This window comes from Sinohyriopsis cumingii, chromosome 4, assembly GCF_028554795.1.
Source record: "Sinohyriopsis cumingii isolate HCF-2022 chromosome 4, ASM2855479v2, whole genome shotgun sequence".
Taxonomy (NCBI): Eukaryota; Metazoa; Mollusca; class Bivalvia; order Unionida; family Unionidae; genus Sinohyriopsis; species Sinohyriopsis cumingii.
Window position 1 is genome coordinate 6,749,978 of NC_142964.1, and position 19,154 is coordinate 6,769,131.

The 19,154-nt window shown below is 33.4% G+C and overlaps 2 protein-coding genes across 3 annotated transcripts in view; one reads left to right on the top strand and one right to left on the bottom strand.

Moving 5' to 3' along the window:
* LOC149800574 (spatacsin-like) overlaps positions 1-3,053 on the bottom strand; it is a 174,567-nt gene extending 171,514 nt beyond the window's left edge. For both annotated transcript variants that reach the window (XM_089954521.1, XM_089954520.1), the window contains exon 1: positions 2,844-3,053. The gene's annotated coding sequence lies outside the window, so the exon portion shown is untranslated. The remainder of the gene's footprint in view (positions 1-2,843) is intronic.
* A 261-nt stretch (positions 3,054-3,314) lies between these two features.
* LOC149800575 (uncharacterized) overlaps positions 3,315-19,154 on the top strand; it is an 88,244-nt gene continuing 72,404 nt past the window's right edge. The window contains exons 1-3 of the mRNA XM_089954522.1: positions 3,315-3,578; positions 12,268-12,585; positions 15,773-15,987. Of these exons, the coding sequence (XP_089810648.1) occupies positions 3,521-3,578; positions 12,268-12,585; positions 15,773-15,987 (591 nt within the window). The 5' untranslated portion in view covers positions 3,315-3,520. The remainder of the gene's footprint in view (positions 3,579-12,267; positions 12,586-15,772; positions 15,988-19,154) is intronic.

Consider the following 19,154-nt stretch of genomic DNA (forward strand, 5'->3'; position numbering starts at 1 on the left):
AATGATTCAAATAAATAAATTAAATAAACTCATCTGAACACAGCGAGGTATAATTTGTCTATGACTGATGTTAAGATATGGAAGAAATAATATTAATTCAAACTTACCTGTTTGCAACAAAACATAATGCCCTGGATCTAGGTCATTTAGAATGGAATTTTCCACCGAACTGTAAACACAATTTGTTTCTAGAAAATTCTAAGGTCAGAATCAAGGCTCTACTGTCACATAACTTATGACATACTGGTATACTCAACCTGTCATTTACAATGGAAAATATTCTCCATCAAACTGAAACAAAATTTGTTTCCAGAAATGTCTAATGTCAGAATCAAGCCTCTATCTAGAACTCCAACCTAGTAAACATATTTACCCTCCATGATATTAGACATATAGGCCAACTCCTACCCTCAATACAAATTAAATTTAAATAACACTATTTAGCACAAACTATATATAAACATCGTAACAGGTTTTTTGGTAAAAGCACACTGTTGATATACATGTAGTAGAAATAGTGATAATAAAATTTTCAATCTCGCCATTGTGACAGGCATAATAGAAGTTAGATCAGTACCATTTTCATTTTGGCCAACGAAACCTCATAAGAAGTCTTTCAGTGAAAACCACTGCTGATATGGATATCCATTCTGAAGAAATCATGGGAAACTTTTTTAAAGATGGCCACTGTGGCAGGCATACTGAATGTATAAACGTTACCATGAGGACCAATTGTTTAGTAAAAACCCCTATGTTGAATTGATGATACATCCATCCATTCAATAGAAGTAATACAAATATTTTAAAGATGGCTGCAGAGGTGGCTATACTGGACACCAGGGCAATGCCATTTTCATTTTGAATGAACTAGACATTATAAGATGTCTTCAGTGAAAACCCCATTTTTCATTCAGGAGGATTACCAATAACAAGATTTTCAAGATGGCCACTGTGTCTACCATATTGGATATCAGATCAACACTATTTTCATCTAGGATAAACTAGATGGCAAAAGAAGTCTTCGGGTATAAACCCCAAAGCAATATTACTTTTTGTTCATGATGAGTAGCAACAATGACCTTTTCAAGATGAATATTGTGGTGGCCATACTGGTTCTGACCTTGACCATACATCTATATAGGATTTTAATTTTTATGTCATTTTTTTCTCCAATATTTTGATATTATTTAATACAGTGACAGAATTTCTAAAGTCTGTGGTAATTTCACTGCTTTCATTTCAGAGGTAAACTGAAAAAAAACCAATAACTCCCTCATTTAAATTTTTTTTTTTTATAATTCATTCATTGCACTGTCTTTTGGAAGTTAGCATTATCTATTTTGGCAAAATTCATTTTTGGTATTTTAATAACTGCTATAGTTTGGACTAGCTGAAGTTCATTTCTATAGCACATGGTAGTAGTCCTTTCCATTAGCTGTCTGTTTTAGACAACATGTTGTTTCACTAATATCATACTGTACACAAAAGCAGCATAGAGTTATTCCAAGATTCCCTTCATTCTGCCTATTACAAATGCACACAATTTCACCTTGTATCTGCCCTGCTTATAGATGTATGTGCTAACTGTAGATTGGAAGCAGATGAATACATTCTGTATCATGAAGCTGGACATTAGAATCTGAAGTTGACAGCCAGTCTGAATCATAATTGGAATTAGAATCAGGATCCTCATCCATAGACTTTTCATCAGAACTAGGCTCAGATTGGGGTTTTAACTACAGGCCTATATAATGATCTAAAAAAGCTTTGCTACAGACTATCTTATTCAGGAAATCATTGAGAATCCAAGGGATTTTTATATTCCAACTATTTTTAAAACATTGTTTTCGTTTGTTTTTGCTGTATTCCTGTTGAATAGCTCATTTCTTTCTCAAGGATGTTTTTGGTTCTTTTCCTTACTGGGAAACACAAGTGAAATGTATCAGCAGATATCACACTGACACTTAAGAGTTTATAATTGGAATTGCAAGCATCTACAGTACAAAGATTAAGTGCGAGTAATTTCCATTTTTGTCTCACCCAGCAGATCAGCATACTATGCATCTTGATTGACGTGGATTGGTGTTTCAGGATCTTGAAAGTTATGATCCAGGACTCCTTGCTTTTAAGCTTAATTTTAAGTATTAATAGGAGTTTCAATACTTTTTTCTCTCTTCATGTAGTAACTCATACCATTATGCATATATTGTTGGGTTACCAACATAAATCCTTGTGAAATATTTAGTACTAAATTATACAGTGAAAAACTGAGAATAGTGATAATTTGTGATTATATTATTTTTCATTGCATCTTTAAGCAACAAGCGTGTCATGCTATGCTAAACTTCACTTTTTTGCACCTTCTTGGAAATAACACCTTGTATTATGACCATGACTTTTTATGAGCACACAGTAATTAATTCTAATTAATACGGGTAACTAGACAACAATGTTGCAATACAAATATTTATTACTGTTAAATAACTGCCATTAAAACCAGCAATTTAATTTTTCACTTTTCAAAACATCACCGAAAATTAACCAAATCCAAAAGACACATATTTCCTTTGAATTAACCCCAATAGCACAACTCTTTCCCACGCAATGCGGATTTCCTCCAGTATCGCCACACGGGCTCGAGTCACGGAAACTGTCAACACTGTACGTGGTCTAAAGGGACAATTTTGGCATGTACATTTAAACTTAAATATCTCCATGATCGTTGATCGCATCGAGTCTAAGTTTTCAGATATTGTATAAATCACCATACTGAATAACTATAAATGTAAGGAATATGGGGTCTCAGGTCTACGTTTGATGATTTGGTCGACTTTGATACGAACCTATGGACTGCATGCAGCGACTCAAGCTCTTTATCTTGATCGACGAGGTTAATCAGATTTACAGACCCATCAATGAGCTCAAGTACGATAATACAATGTATTAGACTTTGATGTATGTTTCGAATAAGATCTGTATTCAGTTCTTTACGAAATTTGTACAAATAACATCGAATATAATTGTCAATCTGAACTTCCTTAACCTTCTTACTATCGGCCATTTTTAATACAAAGTCACATGATTTAGGGACCATATGTCCAAGGAGGAAGATTTAAAGTACATAGATTATAAAAAGTTAATAAACTAAACCTTGTTTAACATTTCTACCTAAATGAAAGAGATATAATACTATATTTGTTGAAACTTAAATCAGATCATTGGTTATAGATTCCTTTGGGGTTGTAATTACTGTCAGAAAATGTATAGATAATAAAGTATCCACATATGGTCAGTGCGCCCCCTTGAAGGCAAAGTAAGTACTAATTGCTAGCAGACGGTTGCAGATGAGGAGATCTCAAATTGATACAGCAGTACAACCTGTTTCATTCAAAATTTTAATTCACGATTCTTATTATTTTTGCTTAAAAGATGGCATACTAACAATAGTAGGGAAGGATTATAGTAACGGTTGATTTTCAAATTGCCTTGTTCAACGGAATGACTCAAGATTTTGAATGGGATGAATAGTGTAGAAATACAATTATACATCAACACAGGTCTCTATGTAGAATTAAAAGGTAAACGCACTTACATATTTGGTTAGTGTTTAATAATATTATGTTTTCATATTTTTGGGTTTGTGCATGTTTCAAAATATACAATAGCAATATTTAACGTGTTATATACTTAAACAAGCTATTCAAGGCTAGGGGAAAACCACTTGTCCTTTCTTCCTCTCTGGGGTACTTGCAGGGCCAAGTAAAACTTTGCTACATATTCGTCCCAGGTCCGATTAGATACAGATTGACACCTTGAGAAAAATATGACTGCATTTCTTCCCATAAGTTCTGAAGTTCAGCATCACTTAATAATAATAATAATAATAATAATAATAATGACCTTATTTAAAGAGGGTAACACAATTAGCTAAGAACTAATCTACCCTACCTTGAGGCCCTCATACAAAGGAATTTATTTTAGCTGCATCTCTGAGGCCACTGGATATATTGGATTTGGAAGAAGGAAATAGAGTGGGCATTTTGAATCTCAACTGGAATACTATTCCAGAGCAGAGTTCTAGAGTATTCGAAACTTGTTTTTAAATAACTCCTTATTTGGTTTGGGAATTTTATACTGTTTGGTAGACATGGATTGCCGGTGGGGAGTATTACCAGGTAGCCTGTATTGGAATAGTGATTGTAAATATTCAGGAGCACTATTATGGGATATCCTGTGCATTAAATTGGCTTTTCTCAAACAGATTCGGTCTTTAATAGGTAATATTTTTAACTTACCAGCTAAATTTTCCTTGCTTTCTTTCTGGATTGATATTAGCCCTAATGCTCTTTTCTGAAGATGTGCCAGCTTTGCTATGTTTTTATCATTTGAATTACCCCAAACTGTATTACAGTAGTCTAAATAGGGTTGTATGTAACTGTTAAAAAATAGTTTTCTGTGCCTTTCATTGAGAAAATGTCTTATCCTACTCAGAAGCCATAAACATGAATAGACTTTTTTAGATATGTATGATATGTCCATCCCATGATAGGTTATTATCTACCAGAACACCAAGTAGTCTATCGTGACAGACCATTTGCAAATTTTTATCCTTCCACGTCAGACATAGTTCATCATTATTAAGATTTGTCCTTTTTTGCCATGCTGACATAAGTAATATTTTAGTTTTACCAGTATTTACCACCATGCCATTGCATGTGCACCAGTTTTCCAGTTTGTTTAGTGTATTCTGTAAAGAAATGTCAAGTTCATGCTTTGTGTTTTGGATGTCTGACAATGTTGTGTCATCTGCATAGAGATCTGTAGATGATATTGAGTCCCTTAGTAAAAGTGGTAGGTCATTAATAAATAATATAAATAGTAATGGACCTAGAATTGACCCTTGTAGTACTCCATATCAAATTGTTCCAGGTTCAGACAGAACATTATTTATGTAAACATGTTGTGTTCTCTCACTTAAGAAGTAAACCATCTAATTGTTCTTTCATCACATTGGTAGATTTTCAGTTTCTTCAAAAGGATTTCATGATCCACCATGTCAAAAGCTTTCCTGATATCTACAAATACAGATCCTATTATTCTACCTTGGTCAAGTGCTTGGAGCCAATTATCAGTCAGGGAGATCAAGGCAGTCTCACAGGAATGTTTCTGTCTAAAGCCTGATTGATTAGGGTGTAACAGCAAGTGTTTGGTTAACTATGACTTGAATGAGTCATGGACATGTTTTTCAATCAATTTTGACAAGTTTGGTAGTACACTGTATCGAGATTGGTTGATAGTTATCAGCGTCATCCTTAGAACCAGATTTGTGAATAGGAGTTACTTTTGCAGTTTTCCATATTCTGGAGACAGATGAGGTTGCAATACTTAAATTGATTATGAATGTTATGCTATCTCCAATAGCAGAGGCAGAAGATTTAATGAGTCATGGACCAATCTGATCAAGTCCTGTAGCTTTCTTGGTATCAAGTTCACTGAGATATTTTTTAACAAAGTTTTTTTTATACTGGTGGGATAGAGAAACATACCTTCTTAGAGATTTTGTTGCTGCAGAACTTTTTCAGTTTATTAAAGTTGTTTTCTATCACTGGTGCTTTTAACTTTGTGGTAATGTTGGTGAAAAAATCATTGAAAACATTTGCATTGTCAATGTCGTCAGTGACTATGGTGTCATTTACCAGAAGTGAGTGAATTTTATTTGTCTGATCATTGTGTGTTCCTCCAGTGAGTACATTGAAGACTTTCCAAATGGAGTTTGTGTTGCTCTTATGTAGTCTGAGTTTTCTCTAACCCTCAGTTTATGTCACCCCATTTTTGATATTTGGATATTTATGTTGGGGTGTAGGGTCAGAGTCAATTCCCTATCGAAAAGTTGGAATTCATTGACACCATTTGGTGTCAGCATGGGGTAGCCACTTAGTAGCCGGCCCAGAAAACTTGGATGGCCTTTCATTGAGATATACCTGCATGAAATAGATAAAAATATGATATATTTTCTCAAAAATCATGAGCATAGCATTCGTCACATCTTTAATCCGCTGACATATGAGATGAAATTAGTTGCTGAAATTTGACCTGAATCTGGCCATTTGCATCCCTAGTCACGTGACTACACACATATCACAACCAACATGTCATTTATATCAGAGGTCATATAGTCACGTGATATCGACAATAAACACATTTCCAAAGTTGTTGTACATAGAATTTGGACATATTTTATAGGAGTTACTTAATGTTTGTAAATAAATATAATGCACACTTAATTCTCAACATATTTATTCTGAGAACAACGACCAGAAATCTGTCGGTATTGCAGCAGGGTGGAGAAAACCATTTTCAAGAAGTACAGAGCACGTGTCAACGATATTTTTTTTGGTGTCACATGAAAACCACAGTGACATGTGCTTTCTGCATAGTGAATCTGGTTTTCTTCAGCTTGCTGCAACATTTACAGATTTTTGGTCGTTGTTTTCACAATAAATAATTTGATAAGTTTATGTTTTTTAAGTTTTCTATAAAAATTACGTGACTTTCATTTATATGTTAGATTTATTTTCCTACAGCAACACTAGAAATCGTTTATTGTTGATATCACATAACTGTATAACCTCTGATGTCATTGTCACGTATGTTGTGAGAGTTGTATAATCAGGTGACTAGGAATGCAAATGGCCAGATCCAGGTCAAATTTCAGCAACGATTTGCTTTCGTCTCATCTGTCTTCGGATTAAAGACAGAAGGAATGCTATGATCGCTCCAGGTCAAATTCAGCAACGATTTACTTTCGTCTCATCTGTCTTCGGATTAAAGACAGAAGGAATGCTATGATCGCAATTTCTGAGAAAATAAATCATATTCCTGTCAATTTCATGCAGGTATATCTCGATGAAAGGTCGTTCAAGTTTGCTAGGCCAGCTAGTAAGCGGCTAACCCATGCCGACACCAAATGGTATCAACGAATTCCAACTTTTCGATAGGGAAATGTCTCTGACCCTACACCCCAACATGAATGTCCAAATATCAAAAATAGGGTGGCAGAGGTCAGAGGAAACTCAGACTACTTAATATGGTGTGCATCAGTTACAAATAACCCTTATCAAATCTAACTACACTTTTCAGTCATTAGGAAAATTCATACAGGTCAATGATAGAGATGTCAGATTTTGGGGGGAATTTCTACCGACTACCTGTCAATCCTAATGATCTGTTACCCAGGTACCCGATCAAAGGGAAATTGTATTATATGTGACAATGAACTGCTTTGTTATAGGTTCACATAAACCAACCCACAAGAGAGGAATAAGCATAATTTATTACTAATTTAAGTTGCAGCAAAGTAATCTGAGCATAAAAAGAGCAATCTATGTATTACATGCCATAATTACAGAAAACAATATAAAAAACATAATATTTATTTTATTTTATGTACATTTGTTTGCTACTTACCTGGAACTGCAGTTACAGTTTTTGTCACAGATCTGCTAAATCCATGTAGATTAGTAGTTAATACAAGAGTATAGACACAAAAGAAATTAATAAATTATTTATGCATAACACTCACTTTAAAACTGTTGTAGTATCTTCAACCCGCCATGGTTCATCCCTTAATAATTGTCCAGTGCAACATGTTTTTAAGTTTGAAAAAATCCCTCTCCCCCTTTATATTTCAGTCATATAACATCCAACAGTCGCATCAATTCAGCCCATTTGTTAAAAAAAATATCTGGCACCATTTATTTTCAGTTTTGTCTAGTCCACAACATATATGGTATCAAATATAAAATGAGTCTATGACAAGTGGTTTCACATTCAAGAATCCTGTCGGTTCTTTGGGAACTGTTTCATGTAAAATTAGTGCAAAAATTACTGTATTTACACGTCAATTTTTATCTGATTATTTTTTTAGTGTTACATGTATTAAATAACAAAGATTTTCCTTTTATTTAAATATTTGAGTAAAAAATTTCATTCTGTTTAGTTGTCCATTTTGTTCTTGTTTTCCTAGCAAGGTATAAGAAGTGTATATTATGGTAACCAAGTTTTTGTGTTGCCTTTGCCATGTCAACAATATCTGCCTTGAGTTTCCTGCTTAAAAAAAATGGTCCAGTAAATGAACATGTGAACAGTGGCCCTGACTTGAATAGCTAATACTGGCTCCAGAGCCACAGATTTGAGGCAAAAATGGCATTAGTTAAACCAGACATTTATTTGTATTATTTGATTTGAATTGTAGTCCGTATTTAAATTTTATTTTGTAGAATATTTCATAAACAGTACTTAATATCACTGTCGACAAAAGATATTGACCTAGTTAATGTCATCAGGATCTCAAAACAAGTTCATATAAGTCATGAGAAAAATGGCACATGAAACATGGACACGCACGAAATTGGGATGGTCTAGATTTAAATATCAGCACTGATTCTTAAATAGGTCGCACAAGAAAGGAGAGAAGTGTCCTACCTTGTGTTATTATATAGTACATGTAAGACAAGTAAATTGTAAGCAACCATACAAGGCCCTGTGATGATACATAAAAGCGCTCACAACATGAGCCTTGAACTGTAATAGTTATTTTGTGTCTCGATCTGAACTTGGAATACTTTTTGTTTTAACTATTTCAGTAACAGATATCATTTTTAGAATTTGGTTACACATACCTTTAAATAGTTATTATTCACTTTATTTGGATCCTCATAAATATTTATTCCTTTGGAAGGTCATTATTTACATGCCCGTACAAACACATATATGGCAAAACTCAAAGTACTTAGACATTTATGGACAAGGTCGACATAAAAGTAAGATTCAGTACAAACAAGAATAAATGTTGTGTGCTGTGATATCACAATAAACACTAAGCATGTTGAAAACAATTTGTGCTACCCTATATTGTGATGATTCTACCCACATGCTCATTTCTTGGCACAGTTAGTACCTGACCATCGTTGTAAAGGTCAGTAGTGATCAGAAATTATATCTGTAAGTTTCTTGATGACAGTTAAGGTATTAAATTTTAGAACAACGGTTATTATTTAAGATGAGTAAATGTGCCTACATGACCAAATTGATATACACTATAGAACATGTAAAGTAAGTGACATCATTTCTTTTTATGCAGGTACTAGTTGTAAGCTTCATACTAAAATTGGTAAATATTATGACAATACTAAAATGCAGTTTCACATGTAGCCCTGAATTTTTTAATGGTGTTTGCACTTATAGTAATACATTTCAGTAATTTGAGCATTATTTTGATGTGGAGAAAGTTCCCCTTTCAGCAAGCTGTCACAAATCTTTATCAGTCAAAATTCATTAGATGCTAAGAGACAGAATGTTAAAATGTTTTTATTTACTCGGCCACTGTTAAAGTTGTCACAAGTCACAGGTATTTTCAAGACTGAAGCTTCATTGGTACATTGGCAAACTGAAGATGGCAGCTGATATTTCTATTAGTATGCAGTTTCTTTTGGAGGTTTCACCAACTTTAACACAATGAATGCTGTTGTAATCTATTTATATAGCAGAGAATGTTGAGACAACACCGGAATGGTTGAAATCTGGTTGGGATACTAACCAACAAATATCCCAGTTGGTTTAGTCATTCAGCAATCTTTGGTTCTGTGGGGGGCCTCGAGTGGCTGAGTGGTCTAAAGCGCTCTCCATTATGGATCACTGCCATCTCACCTCTGTCTGCGTAGGTTCGAGTCTTGGATTTGGCCAATGTGGGTATGTGAGATAGCTTGCCAGTAGCTTCTCGAGGGTAGCTGGTTCTTTCCGGGGTTTTCCCGGGTTCTTCCTCCACCATTAATACTGGCTGCCATGTATAGCCTATCATGTGCTGAAAAATGGCGTCAAACCCTACAACAACAACAACAACAACAACATCTTTCCAGGTGGCAAGTACTTGATACCAGAGATAAAATAATAGGTAGTACAATTACTTAAATTCAAGCAAAAAATCAGAAATACATTCATGATCACTGCCTTCTCCCATCGGTTTGTAGGCAAAAGAATTTAAATTTATTTAGCTATTATCTGTAAGTTTTACATGTAATCTACTGCCCACAGGTTTTGGCTCAAACTCTAACATTTCCTTAGTATGTGATTTTTACTGCTGGTACAGTTACTTAAGACCAAATAATTATGTATCAAACTAAAATTATGGGGGTCATATTGCCTGTTTGATTATATGCTACTGCCATTTTCAGACCCTCAATAATTTGAATGATGCAGACTAAATGCACTTTAAGATTTTTCACAAAGATGTTAACATGACCTATTTTATCAATTAACTGTGTCTTTCAACACCAAAACCCCTAAGATGAGAGGTTTGGGGTTTTCAGGGTTGCCTCTTTAGGACTGGAAAAAAATTCATTTTTTCTCCCCACTTTTCTTCCAGACTTTTAAATTTTCTTGCCCAGAAAGAAAAATTGCTGAACAAAAATATCTTTAAACATAGTTTTTTTTTTTTAAATTAAAAAACATAATTATCATTATATTGTCCCCATATATAAATACCAACTGCAAATTTGAGTGTCTTTATTATTTTAATTTTATAAGGTTCCAAAATGTTAAATAAATGCAGTTGTTTAAATGTAATAAATAAGTGAACTGTATGCATTACTTTCTGCTTTATGGTACCTATAAATGTATAAATGATTAGCCCAAGATTTTGATCTGTTGATTGTGTTTGTTATTAGTGTTATTATTATTATTATTGTAGGTAGCTGTTGTATGCTTATCCATTAACTTGCCGCTTGTTCCTAATCGTGAATATATTAAAACAACAGAACAGAGCAGTGGGAACACGTTTGTATACCTAATTTTCATTAATTGTAGACAAGCTTGGAGAGGATTATGTAAGGTTATTCTTTTGTTCTCCTTCAATGATCTACAGGTAGTGTAAAGTCTAGACGATCAACAGTGCTCAAGAGTGTGAACGTCAGCTATGCAGATGTATACTTCAATAGAAAGAACATAATTTTGGCTAACTAGATATTGTTTAACTGATGAATTGATCCATATTAGGCCTTCCAGTACTAAAATCTGTATCAGCCTAATCCTATCTTAGAGCCTAGAAATTCATTATAATATAAAATAAAGACAAAATAAGTGTTTAGTTTGTGGCTTTTGAACTTTATACATGATAAAAAGTTTGTGGTTTTATGGGTTTATTGCAGTTTTCAGCACATAAATGTGCCCATGTAGGCTGAACCAAAAATCGCTTTTGTAAAACCTCACATTGAGGAGGAACACTCCAACAGTTACATGATTAAAATGGGGGTTATTTATGTTTTAAAAAAATATTTGATATTGATTTGATGAAATTGTCTTTGCAGATCACATCATGTGATGTAAACAAATATGTGTTGCTTTCTTCCAGTATTATTTACATGATAAAGAGCTAAATGTTTGGTCCCCACAATTATCTGTAATCGCTAAAATAAATAAAACAAATTTGTATGCTATACCATGGGCACTGATCCTGACGGTGATAGATGTTGTATAGACAGAATGCACATACAGATATTAAGTGCAAAAAAAATCTTACCCAACTGAGCATGCTTATTGTAAACTTAACTTACCTTGCACTGGGTTTCCATCTTGTCCTGAAGAGTCAGGATTTGGATTTTTCCGGTGCTGCTCTTGTAACAAAGAATGAAATGTGATTATACAATTACCGGTATATGTAAACATTTTTTGACAAGGCATATAGTTTTTAAGGAGATATTAGTAAGTGTAATTAGGATTGCATCAATATGTGTTTATATGTTGGGTTTATTTCATTCTGCTTGACATTTTGTTATTTTGCTGGATATATTTTCTGATTAAAATTATTAGGGTTCATTTTGGCATAGAATTGGTTGGACAGTATTTACCAAAGTATAGTACTGGTACACAGTGCATAATATGATGGATTTTTCTGTCATTTTCAATGTCCATGAAATTGGAAATGTTTAAAAAAAATTACATGCTGGTAATTCACAAAAAATTGCAAATAAAAGACTCGTGAACATGTAAATAATTAAATCACCTTATTTTGACAGTCATATCCAAACCATATAGTAATTTTTAAGGCATCCATGTGCTTTTAAAGTTGTTCATTTTTACACATATTATTATAATGGACAGTTGTTTTGGTCTTGTGAATGGTTCCATCCCCAAGATGAATCCCTCTGTAAATATAAAGCATACAAATATACCAAGAATTCTTTTGTTTGCAATGGTCATTTTAATTTTTAGAGATGAGTGCCAATGACAAGTCAGTAGATGAACTACTGTTAGATCTGAAGGCAGAGTTATCGGAGGAAAACTCCTTGGATGAAAATATATCAGACTTAAAGACAGAACTTGCAAAATACAAGTGTGATTTGGAGAAAGTTTACACCCGATTAGACAAGGCAAAAAATCAACTGAAAAAGGTCAACAAATATAATGAAGAACTCCACAGCCAGGTAGAAAAACTGAATGCTGAGCTTCATAATTATAGACACGCAGCCAAAAACCGTAAAGAAGTGTCAGTACAAGTGGATAAGGATGATCTGCTTAAGTTTTCAGCTGGTAAGGTTTCTTTGTATATTGTTTCTTAAATACTGTGTGATGGTCACAGCGTGGCTTCCAAAATTTTACATACATGTATTTTTCTTGCACATGAATAAAATTTCTTTCTTAAAAGTACGAAAAAGAAAGTAAAATGTTTATTATCATTTTGGGGAAGAGATCGCACATGAATAATACAAGATGATCATGGCGTGGCTCCTGAAATTGTATGTGTATGTTTCTTGTACACAAAAAAAAATAGTTTTTTCTTCTTAAATATATGAAAAATGAAGTGTAAAATTTTTTATTCTAGGATCATGCAATGCTTCACCAATGTCACAAGCTGCAATTTTATTTTCCTTATTGGCAGCAAAATATATCATCTGGTGTTTTTTTTTTTTTGTCAACATTGTTGGTTGTTTAAACTTGTGTATACAACCATTGGTTTGGAGTGGAGAAATTCAGAGGCACCATGAAAGGAAGCCACAAACTAGATATAAAATGCACTGAAATTTATCTATTGTTACATAAACAGTTTCTTTGTCCATATTGACAAACCATCTTAACAGTGCATTGTTATATCATAATCCTCTTATGTTGACATCGAACATGAGTACTTTATGTAATGAGATATCCACTTTTTTATTGTTGACATTTCTGGTAGCGGAGATCAACCGGATGAGGCATTATCTCATAATCTATCTTTCTCTGATCTTCAGCCGCTCATTAGTAATAATTATATTTATATAGACTGACATTTGTGTGTGGATGGTAAGTAAAATTCCTTTTCTTTCCACTCAGAATTAAATCCTTCAGAACACCTACATTTTCTGTACTAATCTTTGTCATCAGACCAGAACACCTGCGTCTCTATAGTCTGTTGACCCTTTGTTAAATTTATGATGCATGAGTGGAAGGCAGAATCACTCCACTACCACAGATGTTAAAAAACAACAACAAAAACAATATCTTACTTGTTGATCTGTTCAGTAGGCAGGGAAGAACTGTAACTACAATCAACCAAACAATGGCCATTTCCTTTCTTAAAAATGTACCCAGATAAAATAGTTTGCTGAAATTTCAAAGAAAACATTACCTTTGAAGCATCGACTGTTATGAGAACAGACTAAAAAAAATGGAAAAAAAAGTCAAGTCAAGTCTAAGTCATGCATTACAATTATTTGATGTTGCTGCCATAATAAGAAACAATAATTTGTTTGGTTCTCCAAAGCTGGCCTTTAGCAGTGACTTCAATAAAGCATGCACCTTTCATCAAAGAAAGCCAGCTACAATCTTCAATAAAAACAAAGAACTTTTCTTCAAAGAAGTCAGTACCAAACTTAAATAAAAGCAACGTGAAAGAGAGTAAAGTACAGATCATGTTCAGTTTGTGATTCTTTCAAGGATTCTTATACTCTGGAATGACTAGCCCAATATCTTTAATAAGCTGGTTTAAACATTATCATACAAGGAAATGGATGGTAATAACATTTGTTTCTGCAGCTTGTGTCTCTATGATTTAGTTAGCTCCAAATGAATTGGTTTTTTACCTATGCAGATTAGCCTAATGAGTTCTCCTACAGAGGATACTTGACACCCTAGTAATCTGTGCAAGAGCAGTTGTTTATTTCTGACTGACTTATTTGCAATGACGTATATGGCAATCAGGTATATAAACTGACCAGAGTAACTAGTTTTCAATGAGCAATAAGCAAGACTGTTTACTGTTTATATGGGCTATGTGCATTTATGAGACAATGTATTTAATAAAAAAAAATCTTATTTAGCTAAAATTACTGAAAATCGTGGTTTGTGAAACATGTCAGGGAATTTGGGAGTGAATAAATGTGTTTCTTATGTGACACATCTTTTTCTGTTAGATATGTTTAATAGCAATAAAAGTATATGGAATTCATTGACTTCCAAACAAAGCCAGAGGCAGTGAGTGCATAGGTTCCTCTCTAAACATTATGCTGGCCATTATACTGTCCTTTGCACTTGCTGGTCTAATCATGCTTGATTGCAAAAGTCAGAGATTGATTTAATTAGCCTTATCATTAGCTTCTGGCTCAGAAAGTCTTTATTTACAAATTATAACATTTTAGCTGTCCACTTTTACAAAACTAACAATTTTTGTATATTTTTGCATCGACTTAGGCTTGTACTTTTAATTTTGAGTCCACTGCTTCAAAGGATAATTTAGGTGGCTGGTTTTATACATGTCACTGATTTCAAGATTACTTGGCGATAAATATTAACAGCATAAATTGTGAGATTTCTCTTACTGGTGTGCTTGGAAATAAAAGGCTCATCCAATGATCAGCCATGTGGATATCTTTAAAAGTTTTACTGATGTATCATCACAACTTGTGTTTATCATGCATTGGTTACATGGTATGTACAGGAGACCAGTACATAGCTGTTTGGCAAATAATTATATGGATACAAAAAATGTTCTCGGACCATTCCAGTATTTAAAATAAATCATTACAACTTTTCTCACTTCCTTGACAATCTTACCGGTAGTTCAAGAGATGAGTCTTTTTGTGTCTCTATCTTCTTCCTCTTTTTATTTCTTTCTTTCTTTCTTTCTTTCTCTGTATACATACTACTCTTTAACTATCAATTCAAGCCCCTTTTTTCTCATCAACATATTTGTCAACATAGATGTATCTTTTCATAACTTAAATTATTTAAGTAAAAAGAATAGTACAAAAATAGTTAACGTAAAAAATAAACCATTTATTTTTTTAATTTTTGTGGCAATATTGTCATATTTTTTAACAAGCTCAATTCTCCCAAGGGCAATATCAGCTTTCCAGTGAGCAAGTTGAATTTTATCAAATTTGTCTAGCCTTGAAGTTGTCATTTCTACCATCTGTTCCAAACATTTTGCTAATTTACAATTTTTTTAAACAAAAGCACTGTTTTTACCACCATTCATTTCATCTTGTCTTTTAATTGAAGGAATATACATGGTTAAACTTAAATTATCTAATCAGATAGATTCTTACAAGAACTTTGGTAATGTTAAATTATAACAAATTTCAGGCTTATTTTCATTTTTTTTATTCTGTAAGAAAATAAATATAGTTTTTAGCCTAATTTATGTAAATATTAGAGGGTTGTCTAATTGGTCTTATATGTTTGTAGGATGGCTCAAAAGTAGCCACTCCTTATACAGCTGTAGATGTACATCTTTTTAAAGGAGAGATTTCACTGCCAGACTGGACACGAGATGGAACTGGTCATATTAATGCAAAGACAGATGACGCTAAGGGCAAGGATACTGGTAGTGGCAGTATGTCCATAGCTGAGACTCTAAAGGCCACCGCTGAAGCAGCAATGAAGCAGACAGGATTTGTATATGATGAAAATACAGGGCTGTATTATGACCACAATTCAGGATATTACTATGATTCTGTAAGTTTATCCAAACATCTTGTTAGCGAAACTCAGGTTATATCACTCTAATGGCAAATCAGGTTTGGAAAATCTTTGATATGCTGTAAAACGTTTTTTCATTTTTTTGCATTGGTGGTGTGGGGGCTGTCTGTTGGAACAGGGGTGGTGGGGGTGGCTAGTGTGACTGTAATAAAGATTTCCAGCTAATGTTCAAACTTACAACCATTTTAATCCATAATGAAACTAATAAATAACTAAAATGAAGCTGTAAAAAATGACATATCATATTTTCACTCAAAAATTAATAAAACAAATTAAAAAATACCTAAATTTATTTGTGGTCTTGAAACAATTATTTATTTATAATAGGTATCTCATTAAAAAGAAGTATTTTCACCAATTTTCATGCTTGAACGTTAGACTCCTATGCTGCATCTGTGTGACATGTTTTCTTCTAGAATGTTGAGCTTCCAGTGCCAAGTAATAAAATTGGATAAGAAATAGCTTACACTGCAGAAAAGGTACATGTATTGATAGGTATTTTGAACTGTCATAACCGCATCTGCCATGTCTTACACTTTGTCGAACATAGTAACAAGAGAGTTATTTTTTGCCACAATTTTGTCTTTTAAGAAGTGTATGTGTGCAGATCTACCAAACCTTAAAATTTGACAATAAGATATACTGAAATGATTTTTAAATTATAGGCTTCAGATTATTTTTTAAAAAATCCAAAATTATCATTGTGGTCAAATTGGCTTCCTCAGGTTTGAACCTGATCCAGACTTGCTATTAGATTCAATAGAGTTGGTCTAGAAACCAGACCAGCTTTACAGGAGTACCTCAAATACTTTTATCTACCCATGTTTATCATTCAGAATGCCTGAATAATCAAGATGCTGCTTACAGCATTTCTCAAAAATGTGATTGAACTAACAAAAACCTCTTGAACATGAAGAGACATTCAGCTACCTGAAAGTTAAAACAATTGGCAAAGAAGTTTAAAAGGAATTTTAAATTCTCGAAGAAGTAAGAAAACAGGAATGGTGACAATAACATAGAGTGGACATTATGTTGTGTTGATCTGAGCATGTCTCATGGTAGGAGATATGATTGCTGTTGCCACATGACAATTTTAAAAAAGCAACACTTATGTCCAGTTGAAAAATTTAGCAAAAAAATATTGAGCTCTGGGGGATTTACAACTACAGTTTCAGAAACTGGACTGGGGGTAAGTAATACCTAAGTGTACTTTGCAAACCTTTTTTTTCAACATAATGTCTTTGCTGCATAAGAACACATTTCTGAACATTTCAAATGCATGTTTTCCAAGTAAACAATAGCAGTACACTTTGGTTTAATTTGCAAATATCAACTGACTTACTGTGGTCTTGTAAAGCTGGCAGGTCTCTGTGCATTGCATGTCACATGGTCAACAAAGGCCAACTTACAAAAATGTGATACTCCTTGTTTTTGCATTTTTGACATAACCTGCAAAGCTTTGCATTCAGTGTTTTGTTGCATCCCAGCCAAGAGAACTGATTTATTCATTTGCATTTGAAAACTCTTGACCTAGTAGGATCAAGTTTTCCTCATAATCGCTGCTTTTTCTTATTAATGATGGTTAATGCATGTTATGTATATTTAAGATCTATGATGACTTCAATGTACATATAGTGCTTTGTCTTTCTTGTCATTTTGTTTGGTAAATGCTAGCTCATTGGCTATTTACACTATCCAACATATTTGGGGTGATTGTTTTTGTCTGGTTCATCATTATTTACTTTTCTGTGGTATGGATTATTACTTGAATTTAAAACAAAGTCACAGAGGCATTAATTAGTAATGCTAACAGTTTATGGTGGAGATTCTGTTTGATGTATTACAATATGCACAGCAGTACAAATGACATCTCCCATGCATGGTAGTTTATATCTTAACCTGCTTTGTTGATCGATGTGGGATACTAGGATTAGTAAAATGAGCCATGCTCAAGGTAGTCTGACACATTTCATACAAAGCAGTGCCATCCGATAGTTGTTTTGTCAGATAATGGGTTTGAAATTATTCGATTTTACAATTGCAAAGTTTAGCATGAGAAAAGGAATAAGATTTCATTTTATAAAATAGTCTGTGAATGTCTGATACTGGCTGCTGGCCATGGTCAAACTTTGTTACCAATGGACATGTGTGGCAACTACAAGGATTTACAGATGCTTGTGACAACTGTATTTTGATTATTATAATGCTGGAATGGGAGTATATTCATCTCTCTTGGAGAGATACTGGGGGAAAAAACAAGGGAAAAATTAAGTATTTACAGATTTTAGGACTTAGTAACTCCTCTTTTACTAAAGACTGTCTGAAACAGATCACAGCCTAGTTACATTCTTTAATAAGCTTGTCCATTTGATTTCTTATAAATCTTATGATATTGCATAAATTTCAGATGTTTATTTATCACAGTGCTACTTTTGAAAATATTAATCTTTGTCACCACCATTATTTTGTTCATGATCAGAAACAAAATTTGTGTCTTGTGTGTCATGTAAGAAATAGATGGTCTACTTGACATCAAACCAGAACGTCATTTTATAAAAATGTACAGTAATGTGATCATACATGGTTTTATTTCTTCACAATATATTCTCAAAAACCTGGTTATCAAGTGATACTGCTCATCTGGACATGCTTAATTGCATTACACAACTCAATTTACACTGTTAAAGATAGAGACTTGAAAACTTGGGATAAGATTTGGGATAGTCTGTAGATATGCACGTTAGGACACGTGTAGAATTTTGATTAGTTTCTTCAGGGTTGAGTTGGGGGACACTTTGTATCTATATTATAAATGTCTGTAAATTAATTGTTTCATAATTAACATAAATTACACAACTCATTATTGGGAATTGCAAGCTTTAAATGAGATTGAGGGTTGTCTTAGAATGTGCATACATTGTTAATACCATAATGACTGTAAGTCTTGGGACATGAACTTAAAAAAGTTTAGACAAAATTGGAAAGATCGTCATACTGCACACAGCATTGACCAACTCTTGTTCAGTAAACTGTTATAAACTTCATTGACTTTTTTATGTTATTATTGGCATGTACATATTTTCAGATTTTTCCAGCATGAAATAAAATAAAGGTAAATAAAATATTTAACTAATTCACAGGAA